Genomic DNA, 26,497 nt, shown 5'->3' on the forward strand with positions numbered 1-26,497 from the left:
GGTTGCGGTGGGGGTTGGGGCTGCAGGGGGTAGGGTGGGGTGGGTGGAGGGTAGGGGCGGTGGTTTGGTGGTAGTGGGGTTAGGGTTTGGGTTTGAAATTAGAGATTAGGGTTAAGGTTTGAAATTAGGAGTTAGGGTTAGAATTAGTTCGGTTAATTAGGGTTAATTAGGTTTAATGAGGTTTAAGATTAACGATTGTTAACGCCATTAGTCATAAGGGTGTCTGAGTGTATTAGTTTGAAACTTAGGGGTACCCCGTGTATTTTGAAAACTTAGAGGGTACCAAGTAGATTTTTTGAAAACTCGGAGATACTTGGTGAAAAAACCGAAACAAAAAAAAATACAATCTCAAGAAATAAGGATACTTGTGTGGAGTTTTTAAATCTTCAAGAATTTGTTTAGCTGAATTTCATATACGCTTTATGAATAATGTATTTTTTGAGATATCATATGCTAGGTGGTTTAAAATATTTTAGGAATCTAATTGCCTTTTGTTTTAGAATATATTAGGAATACAAGTGTTCTGTATATATTTAAAAAAAAAATATGTTGTATGATTAATATGATTTAAAATACGGTTTTTTCACCAAGTACCCCGAGCTTTCAAAAAATTCATCTGGTATCCTTCAAGTTTTCATAATACACGGAGTAACCCTAAGTTTCAAATTAATACACCTAGATACCCTTAATGACTAACGACATTAACCGATGTTAGTCATTAACCCTAATTTTCTAGATTTCAACCTAATTAACCACTAATCCTAACCCTAACCCTAAACCTAACCCTAACTCTAACCCTAACCCTAACCAGCTCTCCTTCAACCCTCCAACCACCCATGCCCCAATCCCCCACCCTGCCCCCACCTCCCGTAGCCCCCCTCTCCACCCCCGCGACGCCCCTCTCCCCCACCCCTGCGCCGCCCAGAAGGCCCCCGCCCATTCGATTTTAGGAAAGAAACCCTAACAATAACCCATTCGACAACAGCGACGGACTGTAGACCGGCAGCACCATGACGGCACAACGCGAGCAGAAAACAGGGGAGGGGAGAAGCAGAGCAGAGCAGTTCGAAGCCGAGAAGAGAGCGAAAGGTAAGAAGCATGCAAGTTGTTGGTGTGGGTTCCTAGTGTTCGAAGGGCGGCGGTGCACCAGAGGTGGTGCGCATAGTGTTTGCGGTGTGGGGCGCGATGGTGTGGCGAGAAATCGAATAGGTAGGGAAAGAGGGGTTGGTGAGGTTGTGGGGGTGGGGGGAGGGTGGGGGCTGCGGTGGTGGTGGTGGTTGCGGTAGGGGTTGGGGCTGCAGGAGGTAGGGTGGGGTGGGTGCAGGGTGGGGGCGGTGGTTGGGTGGTAGTGGGGTTAGGGTTTGGGTTTGAAATTAGAGATTTGGGTTAAGGTTTGAAATTAGGGGTTAGTGTTAGATTTAGTTAGGTTAATTAGGGCTAATTAGGTTTAATACTAACGGTTGTTAATGTCGTTAGTCATTAAGGGTATATGAGTGTATTAGTTTAAAACTTAGGGGTACCCCGTATATTTTGAAATTTTGGAGGGTACCAGGTGAAGTTTTTGAAAACTCAGGGGTACTTAGTGAAAAAACCGTCTAAAATAAGCTTCATAATAGTTGTAAAAACTTCGTTTTCAGTACCATAAATTGAACGTAAAAAATCAAAGGAGAAGTTTACTAAATAGCACAATCCTAATTTACAATATATTATACACCAATTGTTATACGCCAATCATAAAATATAAATGTGCACATAAATAAAGGATCGAATAATTTACTAAGTAACACAATCATACAGTTTAGGTTCACAATCAGTCCTTTTTTATAGTCAATTTTTCTATTTCTTCCGTTCTGAAATAAATAAAACATTTGTATTTTATGTAAGAGTTTTTTAGAAGTACTGTTTCACTTATTTTAAAACGAAAAAGATATAATATAACTTTTTTCTTTGATATAGTAAGTTTTTTTGTGTGATATAGTATATTCATATCCACAATAAATCATGTGATCCCGCTCCACCCATGACTTGCTGACAAAATAAATGGAAGATCCAATTCCAATAAAAGCGCTCTAGACTAAGGGGGCGTTTGGTTCGTTGAGAGGAAAGGGAAAGGGTATAAGAAAGGGTTACAAGAGGAATGGAAAGGGTTTCCCTTTGATTAAAAATGTTGTTTGGTTAGGAACATCAAAGAAATTGAAAAATTATTATTATTATTAAAATAATAATAATAATAACAAATAATAATAATAGATAATAATAAATAATATTAATTAATATTAATAAAAATAATAATATTTATAATAATAGTTTTTAAATAATAATAAATAATAATAATAATAAATAATTATTTAAAATAATTTTTTTTATAATAATAATTAAAATAAATAAATAATAATAATAAATAATAAATAGTAATATTTAAGATAATAAATAATAATAATTATTATTATTAAATAATAATAAATAATAATAAATAATAATAATAATTATTAAATAATAATAAATAATAATAAATAATAAATAATAATAATAATAATAATAATAATAAATAATAAATAATAATAAAAATAAAAATGTCAAAAGATTTTGTTAAAAAGTATTGGTACAACACACCGGGACACATGTATGTTTATAAAATGGGACACATGTATGGTTAAAAAATGGGCTCATATACTATAAAATACAGTACAGTTCAAGCATAATCAATGTCAAAAGATTTTGTTTTTCAAGGTAAGATGAATGGAACTTCACTTGAGAGGAATAAGGAGATATCCTCAAATGAATCCCATAAGGTTTGATTGATCCCTAGATTTCAGAGATATGAGGTGGAAAACAATGCCACTTAGGGATGGGCATGGGTCCAGGTTCCTACCCGGACCCTGTTGGACTCAACCCTAATTTAAGGGTTTGGGTCCAACTTTTTCATACCCTAAGGGTCCGGGTCCGGATCCAAGTGAATTTTTTAGGGTCCGGGTCTTAAAATTTTGGACCCAAACCCGACCGTTAGACCCTAAACTTATTTAATATATACATTTTAACTTTTAAAAAAAAAAAATTGATTTTCTAAGAGACTAAAACCTAAACTAAAACACCAAAACACCCATTCTGAACTATTATGTTAGTTGTGTTTGTTTCGTTTTGTTTTCAGTTTGTATGTTTGCGTTTGTTTCGTTTTTTTTTTTTCCGTTTATATGTTTGTGAATTTGTGTTTGTTTTGTTTTTTTTTTCAGTTTATAAGTTTGTGCTTGTTTCGTTTTTTTTCAATTTATATGTTTGTGTTTGTTTCATGCGAATTCTTGTGTTTGTTTCATGCGATTTTTTGTGTTTGTTTCATGCGAATTTCAGATGATTATTGATATTAATAATGCTAAAAATTTAGCAAAATAAAGAATTTAGGCCTGGACCCTTCAGACCCTTTAGACCCCTCCATACCCTAAGGGTTAGGGTCTGGATTTGGGTCTGGGTCCAATTTTTTCAGACCCTTATGGTCTGGGTCCAAGTATGGGTCTGCAAAAAATTTTAGGGTCCGGGTCTAAGGTCTAGCTGGACCCGACCCTTGCCAATTCCATCCCATTGCCACTACTCCACCACCTCAACCTCAAGCATAATCAGTGTCAAAAGATTATCGAGTACATGTACAAACTTCAAGACAGTTAAGTATTGTACGTATTGAGGGATGATAAACCTCTTTTTGCTAGATGTATGTGGCAACATACATGTATTGTTTGTCCACAACGGTTAAGTGTTGTATGTGGCAGCATACAAATAACACACATGTCACAATATTGTTTGTCCAAAATAAATTACTTTTTGCAATTTTTAAACTTGTATATCTCAAAAATATATTTTTAAAAAAAATATAAATATACCAATATTCATATATCTTTATTCTCCACAAATAGACATCCATTTTGGTATAATTTCATCATATTTTTATTTTACTCTTCTCTATCTCTTATTTAGATATGTAAAAAAAATACGGACACTATCTCTTTATACACAAACACTATTGTTAGTTACATAAATACTAGTTATAGTTACACGAACACTAGTTGTAGTAGCATGAACACTATATATTAACATCGAAATTTTCGAGATCTGTTTAACTGACAGTGTACAATTTTCGAGAATACTTTTTTTGTTTGAGTGACAACTTTTTTTTTCATATATATTGACAATTTTACCCCTGTTAGATGTTTGTAAACATCTAGCAAAAAGTGGTTTATCATTTATCTGTACATACCCCCGCGCCAAAAACAACCAAAAAGTGTAAATTCCATTACTCTGTAAGCAAACATTGATCAAAACTCAAATCTCAAAAAAAAATTACAAGAATGAAGATTACACCTAAGTACGGAGCACATATAGCAGAATCCACACAAGTGACCCTGCAATAAACAGCTACATGAGACAACCAACGTAAATAGATCGAGGATATTTCCTTTGCAGTTGAGGCCATTGCACGTAAAGTTGATCAGCCATTCTAAGTTTGTACAGCAGCAAGCCACTCAAAGAGAGCCTTTGAACTCTTGCAATACTCTCCACGTAGAATATCGACGACCATCTGATCCCCAATACCTAGAAGAATTGGATTTGAGTGCGAACCAATTAACACTAATGGTTCGTTAGGTACTAAATACTAGTAATGGTAATTTTGCTTAGGAAGTTGCATGTCAATGCATGTCAATTTTCAAGTATCAGATGTAGTGGCATGTATCAGTATGAATTGGTTCACTTTATTCCAAATCCATCTGAAACTTGGAATAAGAAAATTTTCAAGTATCAGATGTAACTTTGCTTAGGAAGTTGCATGTCAATGCATGTGGTGATGGGAATTCATGCCTGAATGCGTTTTTCTTCACGCGTCTACAATATAATTCAATACCAACTAGAAAAAAAGGGCTACTTGAGATTGACAAGCACGGCCATGGTTTTTGGGAAGAGACTTTTTTATTACAAGTATACATATAAATAATCCTGCGCCTACTAAACCGGCAAAAGATTGTATTATTAGAGACAATATTCATACAAATCCGGTCAAGAGCTTACCTTAAACAAAAGGGCAATTCCACATAAAGGAATGCAAGTACCAGGGCCATTGCAGAGGATCTGGCAGTAAACAACAAGAAAACTCATCATTCACAACGCAAGCTATGAATGAAAGCAAAGATGGGAGTAGGTATATATATACATACCACTTGAGGTCTGATTTTAATCATCAGCCACAATGCATGAGCAATTGCAATCAGTGTCGTCCAAACAGAAGTTATATATGACTGACCAACTTCCCGACTGCGATATATCTGCAAGTACTGCGCAGTTTCCATCCCCTTCTGTACCAAAAAAAGAGAAGGCAAATGTCTCCTTAATATACAAAGGGCAATGGCAAAGATCCAACACATGCACCTACGTCCTCTACAGGAATATTAATTTGTCCAAACAGTATGCGTAAAGCAAAAGCAATTTCAGCGATACAGTTGATGCACCTCAAAGCATTTAAAAGTGAACCTTCGGGTCTCTCATTAACATACCGGCTATTTATGCTTCTTTTATAGAGAAGGATTTTATTTGTTTTTTACCAACTTCTTTTACTCATTTTCTGCATTACCGCCAATTGTATTTGATTTTACCACCAATTGTATTTGATTTTACCACCTTAAGTAACCTAATTTCATGAAAATTACCACTTTAACTCGACCTGCTTCCAAGGGGAATATTTTCAGGCCAAGTAGGGTAGGGCCCACTTGTAGGATTTTTTGTCCCCCCCTCTTCCACATTCTCTCTCCTTGGTCTTTCACTTCAGCTCACTTTATTCCAAATCCATCTGATACTTGAAAATTTTCTTATCCAAACTCAAACTAAGTTAGGGTAAAAACTTCTTAACCCACCTTAATCCTGTCCGAACAACCAATAAGTATGTATTTAAGCTCAACGTGAAGTTACAACACATCAAATAGTTAGAATTTTGTGTGGGAAAAATTGATAGGAACAGTTCCAATTATGGAAGTTCCGCCATTTTTAGTCCCAGCTAAGGATTATTTTTGAGCGGTCCCAACTATGCATCATTTGTACTGAAATTGATCCCAGCAGGTTAATGACCTGCTACAACAAATAAAACGCATTTTTTTGTTTTTTATTTTTTGCCACAACCTTTTTCTCACTTCTCCCTCCACCATGTCCTCTCTCTTACACCCTCAACGTGAAGTTACAACACATCAAATAGTTAGAATTTTGTGTGGGAAAAATTGATAGGAACAGTTCCAATTATGGAAGTTCCGCCATTTTTAGTCCCAGCTAAGGATTATTTTTGAGCGGTCCCAACTATGCATCATTTTTACTGAAATTGATCCCAGCAGGTTAATGACCTGCTACAACAAATAAAACGCATTTTTTTGTTTTTTATTTTTTGCCACAACCTTTTTCTCACTTCTCCCTCCACCTTTTTCTCACTTCTCCCTCCACCATGTCCTTCTCTCTCTTACACCCTCCCTCCTAGCTGGTTTTAGGTTTCTTTCCTCTTCTTCCTCCTCTTTCTCTCTCCTCCCTGCCACTCCCTCATATTCCCCTCGTCATTCCCTCCTCCTCCCTTGCCATCGAGCACACCCCCGAAGCCCCATCCCCTACTGTTGCCCCCAATTTTCTTTGCTATGATTCGATTTCTTTGCGTTTTTGCATTGAAGGGGAGGGAATTTCGTGGGTGGCATGGGAAAGGGAAGAGGAGGAGATTTCGAGGGTGGCTCAGGAGAGGGGAGTTGAGGGTGAGTGGATTTAGAGGGTGGCTGGGGAGGGGGTGGGAAGGGGAGAGGAGAGGGGATAGGATTTTGGGGGTAGCTGGGGAGGGGGTGGGATTTCGAGGGTGGGGGTGTGAGAGAGGGATGGGACTTTGGGGGTGGCTGGGAAGGGGGGTGGGAGGGGGAGGTGTAGCAAGGGAGGGAGGAAATAGGAGAGAGAAAAAAGAAGAGGGAAACTACCTTAAGAAATTTAAAAAATTTTAACTGGTTAAACAAGTAAAAAGTCATTTGGCAGTGATACATAGTTAGGACCGCTCAGAACTAATCTTTAGTTGAGACTCAAAATGGCGGAACGCCCATAGTTGAGACTATTACTGTCATTTTTTCCAAAGTGGAAAGGAGTGTCAACTATAGCAATTAAGGAGTTAAGTAACATAGAATTTGCTGCAATGTATCCCTAAAATAACAAATTAAACCAGTAAAAATAAACCGTAAATTAATCCAATAAACTTTTGTTCACAATGCATAAGTAAAACACTTTCATGAATCCACAATTTTCCTCAATTTAAGGTCGATTATGGCTGAGAAGTCAAAACCTAAATTAATTGGACTTTGTATGAAAGAATTTTCATCAGTTTTGAGGTGAGTTTAGTGGAAGAAGAGATGAATTTATACTTTATAAACTCTAATCAGGGAGAAAGAGGGATGAAAAGGGAGAGAAATTCCATCACGTAGCCCCACTTGGCCGAACATTAAACCTAATAAGACCGAGTCAAGGTTGCGTTTTTAGTGAATAAGGTCAAGTAAGGTGGTAAAATTCAAAGAACAAAACAAAAGGTAGTAAGGCACAAATCGAGTAAAAGAAAAGGTGGTAAAAAACAAAAATAACCTTAAAATAAGGAGAAAATCCTTACAAATCTAACTGTTCTATTTTGTAATATTTTTCTTATATTTGAAAGTTATTTAATTATAAAAGATAATCTTCACATGAGTGATCATAGTACTTTATCTAATTAGAGTCTTTGTGTCTAACTGTAACTCATGCCTTCTATTTAAAACAACAATGCATAATCATGTAGAAGGGTAAGAAAGCATTCATAATTTGATAAAAGTGTCTGGTCAGTAAAATACAAAGACTCTCGAAAAAGGCGCCATTGGGGTTTATGATTTTTGACTCCATGGTTAACCCGAAGCTAAGTAAGGTATAATTTACTAGATTTCAGGCATAATAATGGGTAGAAAGAAGAAAACACAGATTTTGTAGTGAATGAAGTAATGGTGACTCTGGTGTCCACTCCGGGACCGGTTTCGATGACTACACAAAGTGCAGTTTCAGCTTTATGGCAAGCTTTTGAACATAATAGAGTTAGCCAACGTCAACATACTATGGTGATGAAGGTACATAGTATAGTTGATGATGCTGACAAGGTTACTGAGCAAATGAATGAAGGAGAAGAGGTTGTAGCAATGCCTAAGGGGGTAGGGGATTCATCTGTACCTCAAAGCAGAGAAGTAAGTGCTGAGAAGGCTAAGCAGGTTGAAAAGTCCATTCCTAAAACCTGGGCAGCTCTCAGGGTAAGAAACTTACTTCTAAGGGTATGTCGTTGAAATTTGTTGCTCCTAATATAAAAAATGGGAAAAGTGTAGCTCAAATAGATAAAGAGGAAGTGGGGAAGCTGGCTGAGGTATGGGCTAATGCTCTGGTGGTTTATGTGTTGGGGTAAACACCTACTATTGGCACTATTATTAGGTTTATTGCTATGGAGTGGAATATTATTGCCAAACCTCAAGTGTTCATGAAGATGGATACTTTTTAGTGAAATTTGCGAATATGGAGGATAGAAATGAAATTCTATTTTCAGGACCTTTTACGTTGAATAATCGACCCTTGATAGTGAAAGCTTGGACTTCAAGTTTCAATTTCCATGAAGAAATCATGGGAGTGGTCCCTTTATGGGTTAGATTTCCTAACCTCCCACTCAACTGTTGGGGTCTTGAGACACTTAGTAGGATAGGAAGTATGGTGGGGGTTCCTTTATTTGCTGATGAGTGTACAACAAGGCAAATGAGGGTTTCATTTGCTAGATTACTCATTGAAGTGGATGTCACTAAGCCTGTACCTAAGGTGGTATATATAGAAGATGTTCATGGAGAGATTGTTGAACAAAAAGTGCACTATGATTGGATTCCTCCCTTCTGCCATAGATGTTAAACAGCAGGCCATGATTGTGGAAAAAAGAAGGTTGCTATGGGCCCCAGACCAGAAGCACCTAAGCAACAATGGGTGCCCAAGGTTCATGTAGAGATCCCTAAGCCTGTTGAACAACAGCCTGAAGTGGTTGTACAAGTTGAAGGAAAGCAAGGGAAACTGAGGGGGAGACAACACTGGCTATGTGGAGGCACCTACTACTGGAGCTGATAAAGGTAAAGCTATTGCAATGCTTGCTGCTGATACAACATCAGAGGTTAGAACACTGATGGAGTATCATTCCATCTTCTGGAAACAAAAAGAAAACTAGCTTTGAGGGAGGTCCTGGGACTGTGGTGCAAAGAATTGATGAAGGGGGGAGTAGTTCCTATCACTTAGACCCTACATGATCATTAGCACATGGAGTGTCACGGGTTTAAACAACCCTGCATCAGTAGTGGAAGTGAAGAAATATCTGAAGAATAATAAGTCAATGTCATTGGCCTTTTAGAAACTAAAGTTAGAAGTAATAATAGTGGCAAAATTAGGACAAAAATGGGTAGTTGTTGGAAATGGGAGGATAATTATGATTTCTCTCACAGAGGAAGAATTTGGGTTGGGTGGAATACTGATGTGGTAGGCTTTGAAGTAGTTGAGAAGCATGAGCAATGGTTTCATGGGGTTGCTACTGATAAACAGAATGGGGACCAAATGATAATTACCACTATTTATGGTTTACACACAATGGAAACTAGAATAGATCTCTGGACAAGTCTTGTTAGACTTAATAGCAACATTCAAGATCTTTGGTGTGTTTTAGGTGATTTTAATGCTGTGCTTACACCTGATGATAGATTCCAAGGTAGGCCTATCACTAACTATGAGACCCAAGACTTTAGTGCTTACAGATCACTGATTTATTGGAGTTAAGAAGTTATGGGCACTTCTTCTCTTGGAACAATAAGAGTCAGGGTGATTCTAGGGTGCTTGGTAGAATTGATAGGTGTCTGGTTAATACCCTACCCCCCGGCTGGTGAAATATGAGGGGTTGTGGTGGAATTTCTGAACCGTGGATTATCAGACCATAGTCCTTTGTTGCTCAAGTGTGCTCCTACTCAGAATCATGGGGGCATGCCTTTCAAAATTTTCAATTATATGGCATATCATGAAGAGTTTGCTAATATAGTTCGTGATACTTGGAAGGATTTTGAGGATCATAACTCGATGCAGCAAGTGGGACAAGCTGAAGATATTGAAGGGCAACTTGAAAGTCATGCATAAGAGAGACTTTGCAAACCTGGAGGCTAGGATTGCTCATATCAAGGAGCAATTGAATATAACTCAAACTGCACTATTGAGTAATCTTGGGAATGAGAATTTTCATATTCAAGAGGCTATGCAAATTGCAGCTCTTAGGAAACTCATGGCAGTGGAAGAAAGTGCTTATAGGCATAAATCAAGGATCCAATGGCTTAAACTAGGGGACAGTAATAGTCATTTTTTCTTCCACTCAATGAAGGAAAGATTTGTAAGAAATAGTATTGATATACTATGATGATAGTGGTGTTAAACTCATTAGAAATGTTGATATACCGACTGAAGTGCTGCATTTCTACAAGAAGTTACTTGGTACTGCTGCCACCTCCCATACTGGGGTGGATATTCCAATTATTAGGAATGGAAGACAAGTTATTTCAGGTGCGAGGAACCTCATTGCTCCAGTCACTACAGAAGAAATTGATAGTGCTCTTAAAAGCATTGATGATAACAAGGCCCCTTGAATTGATGGCTACAATAGCTTTTTCTTTAAGAAGGTTTGGCACATTATTAAAAATCAAGTTTTTAAGGCCATTTGGGCTTTCTTTGAAACTAGAGAACTGCCTGCTGCTATCAATTATACTTTGATTACTCTTGGACCTAAAGTTGCTCACCCTTCATCTGTGAAAGAGTACAGGCGTATAGCCTGTTGTACTGTAATTTACAAAATCATTGCTAAAATTCTTACTTTGAGATTACACAAAGTTGTGGGTGATGTTATTGATTTAGCCCAAGCAGGATTCATGCCTAATAGGTCCATATCTGACAATATTCTTTTAGCTACAGAGCTTATTAAGGGCTATGCTACTAAGAATATTAGTCCAAGGTGTATGGTGAAGATTGACCTTAGGAAGGCCTATGATTCAGTAGAATATCTATTCACTATGCTAGCCGAGCTGCCTGCTAAATTTGTGAGCTGGATAAAGGAGTGTGTTACTTCAGTGTCCTACACTACACTTGTTAATGGTCTCCCTAGTAGACGTTTTACTGCAAAGAAAGGGCTCAGATAAGGTGACCCCTTGTCTCCTTTCCTCTTTAAGGAGAATCCAAATTTCAATTACCATCCAAGATGTGAGAAGCTCAGCATCACACACTTGATGTTTGCTGATGATTTGCTACTATTTGCTACAGCTGATATGAGCTCAATTACTTTGACGCTTACTGCTTTCCAGGAGTTTTGGTCTAGCTGTAGCTGCTAACCTAGACAAGAGTAATGTGTATTTTGCTGGCATCTCTGCTGATGGAAGAGCTAGACTGCAGAACATCTTACAAATCCCTGTGGTTAGCTTTCCATTTAGATACCTGGGGTACCTTTGCAGGCTAGAAAGCTATTTTACTCTGAATGCAAACCTCTCATTACAAAGGTGGCTGCTAGAATTCAGTTATGGACTGCCAAAAAGCTTTCATATGCTGGGAGATGTCAATTGATTTCATCAGTTCTTAAGGGGATTCAACTATATTGGAGTCAAATCTTCCTACTACCAAAGAAAGTGCTCAGGGAGATTCAAGCTATTCTTAGAAGTTTCCTATGGACTGGTTCAGCTGATTCTAAGAAGGCACCAGTAACATGGGATGATTTATGTCATAAAAAGACAAATAGGGGCCTCAATTTCAAGGAGAGCATCATTTGGAACAAAGCTGCCATTGGAAAACATTTTTGGGCTTTAGCTCAAGGACAAGATAGACTGTGGATGAAGTGGCTTCATACATACTACATCAAACGCAGAGATGTGTGGAGTATGGTGATCCCTAATAGATTGTCTTGGGCAATGAAGAAAATTCTGGAGGCTAGAGAGCATCTTGAGAATCCATCAAATTGTAGGCAGTTTGAACATAATGAGAAATTCTCTATCAAAAAGTTCTACTGGAGGGGATAAACCTCATGTTCCATGGAAGAGAATTATTTGTAACAGTAGAGCTAGTCCAAGAGCCTTGTTCATTACTTGGCTTCTACTCTTGGGAAGATTAACTACTAAAGATAGAATGCTTCAATGGGGGATCCTGACTGATGATACATGTGTATTATGCAATGCTGCACCAGAGACACAAGCACACCTATTCTTCCAATGCAGTTGTAGTAGAAGCATCTGAAATTTATGTATGAAGGTGTTTCACTTCCCCATTATGCATTATCATCTTCCAGAGATTATTGAAGTTGCCACCCAGAGTAGAGGCAATAGAAGGAAGCATCAACTTTACAACATGCTATTTGTGGAAAGCATCTACCACATCTGGATTCAAAGGAACAAAAAAATCTTTGATAATAAGCTCATGCCTACCCAACAAGTGTTTAGGGTAATAGTATTCCACATTGCTTGTAGGAATGATTCCCAGATTAATCAGCTGCTATTGATGTAATAGAGCTAGGGTTTGGTTCATGATGCTAGTTGTTTGTTTGTAATCCTCTAGAAGAGTCTGTTTGTATGAGGTCTAAGCTATGTGTAAGCTTAGGCTCTTGCTGTAGTTCAGTTGTATAAGGTAGCTGTCCTTAGGTCTTCTTTTTGGGGATATTGTTTGTACCTCTTTTTTTGGTTATCAATAATAACTTTTAATTGCCAAAAAAAAAAGTGTCTAGTCAGTTGAACTACATCTCAAGTAGGCTCTAAAAGCCACACCCAATCATCTAGTCTACCAAGAAAGATAAGATGATAATTTGTTGCAATATATGCACACAATTCAGATGACAAAGCTATACTCGTAAAGAGAAAAGCCCATTCACATAGTCCACAGCACATAACTTTTTCCACCAGATCCAAATAACAAACATATCTTCCAACAGAGCACCTCAGAGCAAAGCAATCAGATTGATAGATACATTCGTCGCCAAAAGATCTACATGGTAACCCAAGAACTCATGAATCTCCAATACATAAGTCGTACACAATATGATACTCAAGAAACATGAAAGAAATCAAAATCCCTATGGACTAAAAATTCAATAAATCTCGACTTCTATAAACCAAAACTTCCAGAATGATATCAATATGGCTTTTCAAAGAAAGTTCACATCAAATACTGCTATTGGCCACATCATTACGAGCATGCTCTCCATGTCAACTAGATAGTGAAAAACAACAAGATTTATATGTTACTCACTACAGATACAGAGAGGTTACTTCTGAAACATTCATACTTCAGACTCGCTATGCAGCAGCCTAAGCGGATAGCCTGATAAGCAGACTACTATAAAATAGAACCTCACTCTTAATGCACTCAGCCGGAGAAAATTTTCATTGGCTAGCTTCAGCATCCTAAATTACATTACTTTGTAATCCTAATGCCTTCTTTTGACAATGCAAATCCTAAAGTTTCCTTCTATGGCTTCGGGCTTTCAGTAAGCAACTTTATCCTCTTCACACTTTTAGAACTAACTCAAAAACATTGAGCAACTGAAATGATTTCTTCACATCAATTACATTAATTATGCTATCACAATTGTAACAGGCTTATGCCCTACTCCTCAAAGTAGAAATCACTTCTAAGGCAAAAGAATAGCACAGAGTGCTTATCAACAAATATTGAAGAGGAAGCAGCCCGCAGTGTTCCATATTTGAGTGAAAAGTATCTGTAAGCATCACTGTATGACTAACTTATTCTTCTATAACCTAATGTCAACAAGATATACGCATGCTTGAAAATTTTGCCAGCTCTTGCCAGCCAGATAGTCTAAACTTTGCATTTCTAACTTTCTCCATTTGACCATCATACAATCATATTACCTCCAGCAGATAATACACTTATAGCTCCCTAATCACCAAGCCATGTGACAGTGACACAGAGCGAGACAGACCCTTTTAAGTCCCATTTAGAAACTATAACCCAAAAAACAAGGAGAAATGGAGGGGGAAAAAAGATATGTCAAGAACATTTAACTTTATGAGTTATGACACAATCTGAACATCAGATTAAACAGAACAAACAGCAAGTAGCTATTGACTGATTGACATGAAGAGTGATCAAAAACATAGAAAGACATAGGAGAGAAGTACTATATTTAATCAGAGAGCCCAAAACTTTTAGTTATGTCCATGTTCAATAAATCCAAAACAAAAGCACACCCCCAATTAATATATGTATATCCTTATAATCTAAGTCTTATGTTATACAAAAATGAATCCAGCAACATAAAAACATAGCAATGAGCACAAGTCTTTGACATAAATGAAAAAATATAAAGTGTGCTATTCTCAAAATCAAGTCCACTACAATGGAAAACATTCATAACACAGATCTTTGAATGCACCTCCAACACAAAAGTTAGATGTTAAAACAGGAAGGAGGGGCCAATTACCTCATTACTCGAAGAGCACTCAAATGTTTGAGCTTTCTGCAAACTCATATTATCAGTGGCAGCAGCTACATAAAATCTAGGTATAAACCTGTCCTTCTTGAGCACCAACAAGAGATTAATCATCTCAGCTGTGTGACCACCTACCAGCATGATAACAGATACAAAGAATTATAGTTCTATTTGGAAAAAAAAATATACGGATTAATCACTAAAAACTCCAACAAGATAACGGTTATTAGCCTAGGTTCGAAGAACATAACTCTTGCCACTTCGACATATCAACAGATCAAGCCAATCAACCCCCTTTTTCCATGATCTCCTATCTTTTGCCCGAATTCAGCTAGGCTGGGTCATAGATTCCTATAGAGCTTCAAATTAATTCTACTTAATAATGAAAAAGCAAAACGGCATTCTCCAAACTCTCCCAAAACCCAAACATATTACTTAACATGAAATCTATCCAACAAATAAAGGGGCTCGCTTTGACAATTACGAGTAAATAAGTGGGTGACCCCTTCCCTGTCTATTTTTTCCTATCTTGTCGTATCACATTCTCATGTTGTTCTATGCTATTTCAAAATCTCCATCAGTGTAGGTTCGAAATAATCTTTTGTTTGGGGTTATTTACAACTAGCCAATTAAGAATCCTCGGATTTAATGCAGTTGAATCACGCAAAGATAGATGAATGAGCTAACCTGAACCAAGAACAATGAGGGTAATGAGAGGTTTTGCAGCAGTATTTTGGAAGGGTTTACCACATCGATGTAGAACATAAACTAATCGAAGTAGAATCAATGTTAAAACAACTATTATGATTCCAGATAATTCCGCCACTGAAATTAACTCTCTCATGATCGCCAAAAATTTCCGAAACGAAATGAACCCTAGAAAAAAAGAGAAGACAACCAAAACCAGACAATTAAGCTGAGTTATCAACGATTTTTCTATCAAATTTCGTAAGAAAAATCCAAACTTGAAACGAAAAGTAATAAACCAAAATAAGATGGGGAAGAAGATATCTTGGATTTAAGGTCACTGTGCCGATGAAGTCTTCTGCATTTCAATTGGAGACTAATTAATGAAAAACTTGATAGTTGAAGTTAGTTTTGTTGCGTTTTTCAGAATGGTAAATAATGAAACTCAACATTTGGTTCTTTATTTTCACAAAGAAAATGAAAAGAGAAAAGTTTGGGATTACAGATTTGCAGGTTGGGAAATAAAGAGAAATTAATTAGCACATGATGACATGAACTTATACAATATACTTCCTCCGTTTAGAAATAGTTGCACCGTTTCTACTTTTCACGCATGCCGATGTATGATTTCAACCATTAATATCTTTAATTATCAATAAGTAAAAATTATAAAAAGTTGATATTAAAAAAATTTACATCGAGACAAATCTAACAAGATCCCACATGACTATGTTTTTCCTAAAATATAAATCACCAAAGACAATCTAAGTGTAAGATGTGAATAGTGCACAAAATAGAAATGGTGCAACTATTTCTAAACGGAGGAAGTATCACTTTAGCACTGTCCTCGTAAAAAATTGAAGAATACCTCGCAACTTTCTCAAGAATCCCAATCAATGACTTTGAATTGAATTAGGGTCGGTTCTCTTCGACACAAAACAGCTGAATTAAACTGAATTGAATTAAATTAAATGTAATAAATATATAAATAATATTTAAACAATAATAATATGAATATTAATTAATAATCATAATGATAAGGAATAATAATGAATACTAATAATAGTATTTTGGATATTTTAAAATAATATTTATGAATAAATACATTAATAATCATTATTTTATATGATATATAAGCCAAGGGGGGAGCAATGGTGTCCCCCTTTGAATTTACATATTCACCCCTCCACAATGTAAAACCATTGCACACATAAACTTACCAAAAAGAATTTCATTCAAATCTCTATAAAATCCAATCAACTCATATAATTGTTAATCACATAAACTTGCCAATAAAAAAATTCAATCAAATTAAATTTAGATCCAATCAATTAAAAGAAATCGTAATCGAAACTTACCAAAAATTAATATCGCAGACAATAAAAACATATGACATTCTCATTACAAAGACAGCTCATTGAATTTTTAGTCCACAGGGATTTTGATTTCTTTCATCTTTCTTCAGTATCATATTGTGTAAGACTTATGTATTGGAGATTCATGAGTTCTTGGGTTACTATGTAGATCTTTTGGTGACGAATGTATCTATCAATCTGATTGCTTTGCTATGTTCTGAGGTGCTCTGTTGGAAGATATATTTGTTATTTGGATCTGGTGGAAGAAGTTATGTGATGTGGACAATGTGAATGGGCTTTTCTCTTTACGAGTATAGCTTTGTCATCTGAACTGTGTGCATATATTGCAACACATTATCATCTTATCTTTCTTGGTAGACTAGATGATTGGGTGTGGCTTTTAGAGCCTACTTGAGATGTAGTCCAACTGACCAGACACTTTTATCAAATTATGAATGCTTTCTTACCCTTCTACATGATTATGGATTGTTGTTTTAAATAGAAGGCATGAGATACAGTTAGACACAAAGACTCTAATTCGATAAAGTACTATGATCACTCATATGAAGATTATCTTTTTATAATGAAACAACTTTCAAATATAAGCAAAATATTACAAAATACAACACTTAGATTTGTAAGGATTTTCTCCTTATTTTAAGGTTATTTTTGTTTTTACCACCTTTTCTTTTACTCAATTTGTGCCTTACCACCTTTTGTTTTGTTCTTTGAATTTTACCACCTTACATAACCTTATTCACTAAAAACGCAACCTTGACTCGGTCTTAGGTTTAATGTTCGGCCAAGTGCGGCTACATGATGGAATTTCTCCCCCTTTTCAACCCTCTTTCTCCCTGATTAGAGTTTATAAAGTATAAATTCATCTCTTCTTCCACTAAACTCACCTCAAAACTGATTAAAATTCTTTCATACAAAGTCCAATTAATTTAAATTGAGGAAAATTGTGGATTCATGAAAGTGTTTTACTTATGCATTGTGAACAAAAGTTTATTGGTTTAATTTACGATTTATTTTTACTGGTTTAATTTGTTATTTTAGGGATATATTGCAGCAAATTCTATGTTACTTAACTCCTTAATTGCTATAGTTGACACTCCTTTCCACTTTGGAAAAAATGACAGTAATAGTCTCAACTATGGGCATTCCGCCATTTGGAGTCTCAACTAAAGATTAGTTGTGAGCGGTCCCAACTATGTCTATGTATCACTGTTGCCAAAAATGGTCCCAAATGACTTTTTACCTGTTTAACCAGTTAAATTTTTTAAAATTTCTTAAGTTAGTTTCCCTCTTCCTTTTTCTCTCTCCTATTTCCTCCCTCCCTTGCTACACCTCCCCCTCCCACCCCCCTCCCCACCCAACCCCAAAATCCCATCCCTCTCTCACACCCCCACCCTCGAAATCCCACCCCCTCCCCAGCTACCCCCAAAATCCTATCCTCTCTCCTCTCCCCTTCCCACCCCTCCCCAGCCACCCTCGAAATCCCCTCACCCTCAACTCCCCTCTCCTGAGCCACCCTCGAAATCCCCTCACCCTCCCTTTCCCATGCCACCCACGAAATTCCCTCATTTGGTAGACACCATTGCTCCCCCCTTCCCTTATATAATAGAGATTATAGTTGTTAGCTATTGTTATTATTGTGATAGTTGTTGTCGGTTTGTGGTGCTTCTTGTATTGAGCTGTTTAATAAGTCATTATTAGAGGTGAGTTGGAGGCTTGTTCCAACCCCAATTAGGACTTTAATTTGCATATAGGATTACATCTACTAGTAAGAATATAGGGCTGTATTATGAGATCAATCATCAAAATAAAATCTTCACATAATTCAGCCAAAGTTACGTACGTTATTCTTGGTTTGTCTAGAAATCATGCACCTGGTTTGTCCGACTATTGTGAAAGCATTAGCTTGCTTTGTGGTTTGTCTGATCTCAAACAAGTCAAGATCCTCTATATCTTGGTTTGTCGAGTATAGAGTTAAATTAAGGTAAAATTGGTAATAAACACATATTATCTACCCTTTTTGAAAATATATAACCACCTAATATGTTTTTTTTTAATGTAACCACTTTATAAGTGCAAAATTTTTATAAATAACCACATACTAGTAGTATCACCCTTTGACCACCTTGTTCGACCACCCACCACCACCACCAGCACCCTTCGAAAACCTACCCTGACCGCAACCCACCACCACCTCCCTTCCAAAACCCACCCCATTGCTTGATTTGATGGCTCGATTTCGAAGGTTGTGGTCGAAGGTGGTGTGGTCAATGGGGGTGCATTCTGAAGGTGGGTGGTTGAAGGGGCGGTCAGAGGGTGTATGATCGTTAATAGGTGATGATTTAAAAATTTTGCACTTATAAAATGGTTAAATTTTTTTAAAAAAAATAATTAGGGGATTATTTCCAAAAAGTGGTATATAATAGGTGGTTATTACTAATTTTGCCTTAAATTATACGTTCTTATTACTACAAAACCACTCAATACAAGCATTAAACTCACACACAAACATACAAACCTCCTTCGAGTGTCGATGGAGTACGTGTTTGAGGGATTTCGATCATCAAGAAGCATGCTGTTTTGTGGGTACGTTAATCAAGCAATGAAGTCACGCATCAAAGTGTTCTTAATTAGTCCGTTCAAGATTTCATTATTGTAAACCTTTTCAAACTACTATTAGAGCAATGCCAATCGTGATCAAACCCATCACCAAGATCTGAAATTTTGGATTGAACAAAAAAAACTTGGATCCCATTGGTGACATAAATGTCTTCACCAAATGACAAAATATGTCATTGTTCACATGGTGAACAAACTCATCACGGTGCATTGAAGAAAAAGAGGTTAGAATGACACACAGCCAGTGGCAAGCTGCCACATGGCTGCTGCAGTGTATTTTTGGGAAATTTCGGAATTTTTCAGAAAATCCCTATTTCAAAAAAAAATGTCAAAATTCATATTTTTTCCCCTCTATAAAATAATACCCATATTGATATATTTCCCAACAAAAAAAAACACTTCTCCTCCTCACCTTTCTCTCTCTAGAAATATTTATACATCATTTTTCTCTATAATGTTTTACCTTCTCCTCCTCACCTAAAAAGAGGAAAAAATTGTGTAAATTAATTATTATAATTTTAAGTAATCATAAGATGATTCATTTTTATTTTTAATATGTAAATTATATTATTAATTGAAGTAGGAAAGAGAAATAGGAGAGAGAAAGTTGAGGTGGGTTAGTAAAAAGTATGAGAGATAAAGTGGAGTTTGATGGTTTTTTTGTTCATGAATGGAGTGGATGTGATACATTTGTTCATGAAATGAACAAAACATGAATAAGTAGGGAAATTTGGTGATCAAACTCATCACCATTGGCATTGCTCTTAGGATGCGTTAGTTAGTTAGTTCAAACTATCGGTGGAGGCCTATGCCATGGTCCCCATTGAAACTAGTGCTGCAACTGCAAGTGCTGCAGCAACTAACATAAACACAAAGTGCCAGCAAGCAACTACAACTTAGATTGCTACAGGTAGTGTATTTCTTATACAAACTAAGGAACCTCAATCAAATAAATGCACTTGCCTGGTAAAAAAGTATCATCTACATATCATAATTGACTCTAGTATTATATATATATTAAATAAGTATATATATCCTTAGGGTTGGTCCGAATAATATAAAGGCCCGTGCTCAAAGTTGAAAATGAGGCCCTTATAAAATAATTCAAAAGAATACAATGGTCTCAAAAATATTTATAATATAATTACCAACACCAGGATTATCATTTCCATTTTTCAAAAGCACGTACAATGGCCGAATCAAATTTTCTAGCTAGAGAAGGCATAATTGACATAAAATTTCACGCAATCATTAAACAACACAATAAATATTAATTGCAAAGAAAGAAACCTGCACCTCAATTATTCTTTGTAATTGTTTTAAATTGTCAAAATCAGTCCTCCAACACCAAAATCTGCATAAACCAAATAAAAATCAGTAAATTAAACTAAGTAATAAAATCAGAAAAATAATCTCAGAAATTAAAATCATTAAATTAAACTAAAAATCGGCATAAAATAATTTAAATTGGTACTGGAAAATCCACCAAAACAAAAATTAAAACAAGCCTTAAAAAAGCGTAATATCGCCCATGGAGGAGACAGAAAATAGACGAGAGTAACAGCGGCAATGTCACCGGGCGTCGAGGTAGGAGAAAGAAAATTAGTGCGTCAGCGTGAAAGAACAGACAACAGAGAATCAGTTAATTCCGAAAGATTATGTAATCTTCTTTTCTCACAAATCAATCTGATTGAGGGAAAAACTTATGAATCAAATAAGCCGAATCAAACCATGATTTAGTGAGGGACAATAATTCAATTTTAAAGATTATGTGTATTCCCAAATATCAAAATGTAATCTTTTCAGGAATTAAAATACAAATTGACTGGGAAATTAAAATTCATCCAATACCGTGTGGTTATGTGAACTTTACAAAAAGAAACTTTAATAAAAATTCGCTTAAGCAAAAGCCCTATAATTCCAAAAAAGAAAATTTATAGACCTTACCTATCTACTACTGAACATCAAAAATCCAACTTTTGAAGATCTTTCTTCCTTTCCCTTCAACTGTTGTCGTCGAAATTTTGCTAAAAAAATGGGATTTTAAATTCTTTCGTTTGACTCAAAAAATGTGGTGGCGGTGTTGTTTGTGGTGTGGGAGAGAATGGTGTGGGGGTTAACACCGGTGGGCATGAGGTTTGATCTTGAAGGGTTTATGACGAGCTTAATTATGTTTCATCATTTCCAATTGCCTTTTCTTTTAGTTATCAATTACTACATCCGGTCTTTATTACTTTACCCGTATTTCTATTTTGGATGTCCCTTATTAGTTTACCCATTTCTTTTATTTCTATTTTTGAAATGGGACCACTAAATTTCCATGACATAAACATTCAACTTTAATATAAATTAATCTTCTCTCTTTCTTTCTATGTCCAACAATATTATTTTCCTAAAACTTTGTGCAAAAGTAACGGGTAAACTAATAATGACCGGAGGGAGTAGTAAGGAACTTTCACAAAAGCCAAGAAATCACCTTGAATGAATATTTAAAAAACAATATCATTAATCTTTACTAAAAGATGAAGAAATAAGGACTTTCATCTTCAACAATTTTAATGTATTCCCAACCAATGAAAATTCAATAATAAGAGGGTTGGCAACTCTTAGGGTCACTCAATCAATCCCCTCTGTTATATATTCTTAGCTAGCTAATCTTCAGCTTAAGCTCACCCACTTCGATTAATTATTTAATAAATCATCAAAAATCAAACAGAACGTAAATTGGGATAGATGAAAGTAGGGGAGAAAGTAAATGTAATTATGCAATCAATTTAATTTTGATGATTATTTCGCACGCATAGCGTGCATATAAAGCTAGTTAGGCTTGAGCCTTGATTGAAATGTACTTGAACTGTCTTGAGCGTTGAAAGTTTTCATTGGAGATTTTTTATTGGGAAGTTGATATAGGCAAAGTCAAATATCGCCAGAAACCATGTAATTTTCAAAGAGTACTTCAAGAAAAGGAGAGCTTGGATTACAAAATTTAAAAAATTAATTTTATGACTCAAATGAATGTGTAGGTGGGAAAAGGTTTTGACGAGGCTAGGTTCAAACTCGAGTCTAAGTCGGGATCTAGTAATAGATTATGCTCCTAAATTCTTAAAAATCAAATCTTTAGACCACGACTAATTTGTTTTATTGAAGCGATCGGACCTAGAGATGATGTTTCCTATGTATCCTTTTGGAATCAAGCCATTTGTAGTTCCCGATCTGATTTTTTTTGTACCCTAATTTTTTCCTAGGCCTTCCTTTCAAGGTTTCAACTTAGTGGGCTTGGAGATACTTTGAAAAAGGAGTTAGGATTGATGAAAAGGTTTAAGGCTTAAGGCTTAAGGCTTAGATGAAGATTTAGTTGGTCTGGATAAGGTTCTTGTAATAACTCGAAAGTTTAAACTTGCTTAAATTAAATAATAATAATTAGTGGCTAAATTTTTCCTTTACCCATAAGTAATGATAATTAGTTCGTTATATATATATATATATATATGGCAAGAGTTGTAAATAATAACAAATTATGTTAGCTTAAAGAATAACATCAGTTAAAGTAAGAAAACAAAATAAATAACAAATTAATTACTACACAAAATAGTTGGTAGTTAAAATAAAAAGGAAAAGAAAAAGAGAAAAGAAAAGAAAAAAAAGAAAAAGGAAAACTTAAACTCAGAAATACGGCTTCAAGAATTTCAACCCATCTCCATTTTTTTTCTCTTCACAAACGACCCAACAATGGAATTTTAATTCAACCCATGATTATTTTACATAAACAAACTCTACTTGAATTAAAAATCCATACCCAAAACAAACTCTCACAAAATTCATATTTTTTCATCAAATCAACCCACCTAATTGACAAGAATTAAACCTCAACAATGGCTATAAATAGTCATAGTTGCTCCACCATTCATCACACACTCACCACTCTGCTTTCCACCATCTTCATCTTACTAGAATTCCCTAACCCTCGCCGGAAACCTCCACTCAAGAACCACCCTCAAACTCTCTGTTTTTCGCACTCTCTCCCATCCCTATGTTTTCGTTTAGCCATCGCAGCACCACCGGAGCACCACCGTCGGTAGCTGCCACCTCCCCAAGCAGTGGACCTCCTGTGCGCCACCCACAGCACAACCAACCCTTCTCCGTCGCCCGCATTCCTCTCTCCTCTGGCCCAACTCTTTCTTCCCTCTTTCGTTGTTCTCTCTTTGCCTGACTGCCACTGTTCGCACCGCCAACCCTTCTCCGTCGCCCGCATTCCTCTCTCCTCTGGCCCAACTCTTTCTTCCCTCTTTCGTTGTTCTATCTTGCCTGACTGCCACTGTTCGCACCGCCCCAGCACCACCGCACCCCGCGCCTCCCGATGCCGCCACATTCTGCCTTGCCTCGCTGTCATTTGCCGGAGTTTCGACCTCCTTCGTGGCAGCCCTCTCTGCCGTGCTTCACTAGTTGAAGCAGAGGTATGTTAAAACATATCTCTCCCCTTTATATGCCTAGATAAATTTTGTTGGGCTTTAGAGTTTAATGGCCGAATGTTGAAATGGGCCGTTGAACTCAATATGTTTGACTTAACATTCGAGCCTCGAAAGGCAATCAAGGGGCAAGCTCTAGCAGATTTTATTGTAGAGCTTACCCGGCCTACGGTAGAAAGCGTCCAAGACCCAGTAGAGGGAAGGAGGCATTGGACCCTAATAGTGGACTGATCATCCACTGCGAATGGATGTGGGGCCGGAATCATTTTCCAATCACCTGAAGGGGATAAATTTGAATATGCAATGAAGTTCCAATTCCAGGCCTCAAACAACGAGGCAGAGTATGAAGCTCTCTTAGCCGGCATAAAAATGTGCAAAGCGGCTGGGGCCTTGGAGATTGAGGCTAAAACTGACTCTCTGTTGGTGGTCAGTCAAGTGAACGGGGATTTTGAGTGTAAGGAGGCGTCCATGGGTAAATATATGAACTTGATCAAAGAGGAGATCAAGTCTTTGAAACGATTCGTCCTAGATCAAGTGCCTAGATCAGATTACCATCAGGCTGATGCTCTCTCTAAGCTAGCCAGTTCAGTTGAAGGAGATGTCCCTAGAACAGTCTTTTGGGAGGTCAAGGCGGCCAAGAGCATTGATGCTGAGGAGGTTCTGATTCTCAGCCGGGAAGATGAGTGGATGAGCCCCATTATTGAGTTCAAGAAGACTGGCTGGTTGCCTCTTGATCCTTTAGAAGCTAAGTACGTGAAGGCTAGGGACAAGTGGTTCGAGTTGTGGAATGAGACTCTATACAAAAAATCCTTCAACCGGCCTCTTCTTAAGTGCATCAGCAGAAAGGAGGGATTAAACGTTTCAAAAGAGTTGCATGAAGGAGCTTGTGCTTCCCACATTGGAGGAAGAACGTTAGGAGAAAAGGCTCTGAGGACCGGCTATTTTTGGCCGACCTTGAAAGAGGACGCCTTGCTCTATGCCAAAAAATGTGATAGTTGCCAAAAGCATGGCAACATCTATCAGAAGCCGTCCAATTACTTAACTCCAATCTTCTTCCCTCTTCCTTTGCTAAATGGGGGATGGACATTCTTGGCCCCTTTCCTATTGCTGCCAGCCAGAAAAAGTTTGTAATAGTAGCTGTTGACTACTTTACAAAATGGGTTGAAGCCGAAGCATTAAGAGGCATTACCACCAATGACGTCAAAAGGTTCATCTGGAAAAACCTCATCATAAGGTTTGGTATGCCCTAGTCGATCGTCTTCGACAATGGACCGCAGTTTGAAACACCCAAGCTTCATCAATGGTTGGCCGATCAAGAAATCAAAGCTCACTTTGCTGCAGTGGCTCATCCACAGGCCAATGGGCAGGTTAAGGCTTTTAATAATATCTTGTCGGCCGGGATCAAAAAGAAGTTAGATAATGCGAGAGGACTTTGGGTGGAAGAATTGCAGCTGGTCTTATGGTCAATAAGGACAACGACCAAGAACTCCACAGGAGAGACTCCATTCATGCTGATATATAGCTCTAAGGCCGTCCTTCCTATAGAGATTGAAGAACCAACCCTAAGGGTGATGATGTATTCAGAAGATGCTAACTGGGCAGCTCTTCGGACGACTTTGGAGTTAGTTCCCGAAGTCAGGGGCAATGCATTGCTGAGAATGCAACTTTACAAGTTAAGAATGGCGAGGGAGTTTAACAAAAGAGTTGCAAGGCGTCCATCGAAACTTGGAGACCTCGTCTTGAGGAAGATGGAAGCAGTCGGCCGAGCCAAGGAGCTAGGAAAGCTCACCCCTAATTGGGAAGGACCCTACAGAATAATCGAAGTAGTTCAGAATGACACCTTTCGTCTGGAAGGCATGGACGGGCGTTCTATTCCTAGGACGTGGAATTCTGATACTTTTAAGAAATACTTTGTTTAGGGCATCTTGACAAATTGTAATCTACTCTTAGGGCATTACAATGAAAAAAGTAAAATGTATACATGTACCTTGACTATCCGTCAAGCAAAATTCATATAATACAGCTCTACTTCTGTATGACTCTGTTTCATTTATTTGCTTAAGTTATATACTATCGTCCAAAGCTAACTAACACAACATAGCAGCAAATAAATACACCTTCCATTAGGAGATCGGCTGAACATGTTATCATCCTAAAATGGATAATTACATAAAATTGGCCGCTGGTTTACTTAAAGAGTTAAACATCTCCTAAACAAGGTCGGCTGGAATTAGGACGCCTTAGTAAAGGTATCCTACTTTCCGTCCAAAAGCCAAAAACTTAGAAATAACAACCTTAGTAAAGGAACAAGTTATTTCATAATTTAACAAAGATGGACGGGTTGCAATCACCCTCATAAAAACGTCCAAGTTATTTAGAAATTATGACCTTTTCTCCTTCTTGAACAAAGGAAGGTTATCAAAACCTCCTCGTCCAAGAAGGGGGGCATATAGGGGCATAATTTAAAGATGACTAAGTCTTTGTCCAATGACGAATGATTATCCAGATTCAGGCCGAACTAGTTATTAACTTAACAGTTTTTAAACTCATAAGTTTTTGCACGTCCTGACTCCTACTCGTCCAGAAAAGAGCTATTGGTTCAGACAAAGTAGGTTATGACGGAGCTAATGGTTCGGATTATGATAAGACGAATTGCTTTCATACTAAAACATTAAAGTTTAGGCAATTGATAAATGTCTTGACTTGCTCGGGCAAAAGGAGCTGTTGGATCATCTAAAGTATTATAAGACAAATTGCTTTTGTATGATAAGACGATTGAAAAAGATAATTTTTATAGATGACAAAAGGATTACAAG

At 36.9% G+C, this 26,497-nt stretch overlaps 1 protein-coding gene across 6 annotated transcripts; it reads right to left on the reverse strand.

Annotated features, from left to right (window-relative positions):
• Positions 1 to 4,256: 4,256 nt before the first annotated feature.
• Positions 4,257 to 21,390, reverse strand: LOC104899064 (UDP-N-acetylglucosamine transferase subunit ALG14). Of its 6 annotated transcripts, none has more exons than XM_048648039.2 (9): positions 21,163 to 21,389; positions 20,512 to 20,569; positions 16,092 to 16,165; positions 15,523 to 15,581; positions 15,224 to 15,412; positions 14,528 to 14,667; positions 5,196 to 5,333; positions 5,050 to 5,109; positions 4,257 to 4,578 (listed from the first exon to the last, which is right to left on the reverse strand). In XM_048648039.2, exons 5-9 carry the CDS (start codon positions 15,378 to 15,380, stop codon positions 4,402 to 4,404), a joined length of 672 nt encoding a protein of 223 aa, XP_048503996.1. In that variant the 5' UTR covers positions 15,381 to 15,412; positions 15,523 to 15,581; positions 16,092 to 16,165; positions 20,512 to 20,569; positions 21,163 to 21,389; the 3' UTR covers positions 4,257 to 4,401. The 6 variants fall into 6 exon arrangements, with proteins under 6 accessions (XP_048503996.1, XP_048503995.1, XP_010684499.1 ...); XM_048648038.2 differs by having other exon boundaries at positions 16,092 to 16,175; XM_010686197.4 differs by lacking the exon at positions 15,523 to 15,581 and having other exon boundaries at positions 5,196 to 5,330; positions 16,092 to 16,175; positions 21,163 to 21,390.
• Between the last annotated feature and the right edge of the window lie 5,107 nt (positions 21,391 to 26,497).

This window comes from Beta vulgaris, chromosome 7 (genome assembly GCF_026745355.1).
Source record: "Beta vulgaris subsp. vulgaris cultivar EL10 chromosome 7, EL10.2, whole genome shotgun sequence".
In the NCBI taxonomy this organism is placed as follows: Eukaryota; Viridiplantae; Streptophyta; class Magnoliopsida; order Caryophyllales; family Amaranthaceae; genus Beta; species Beta vulgaris.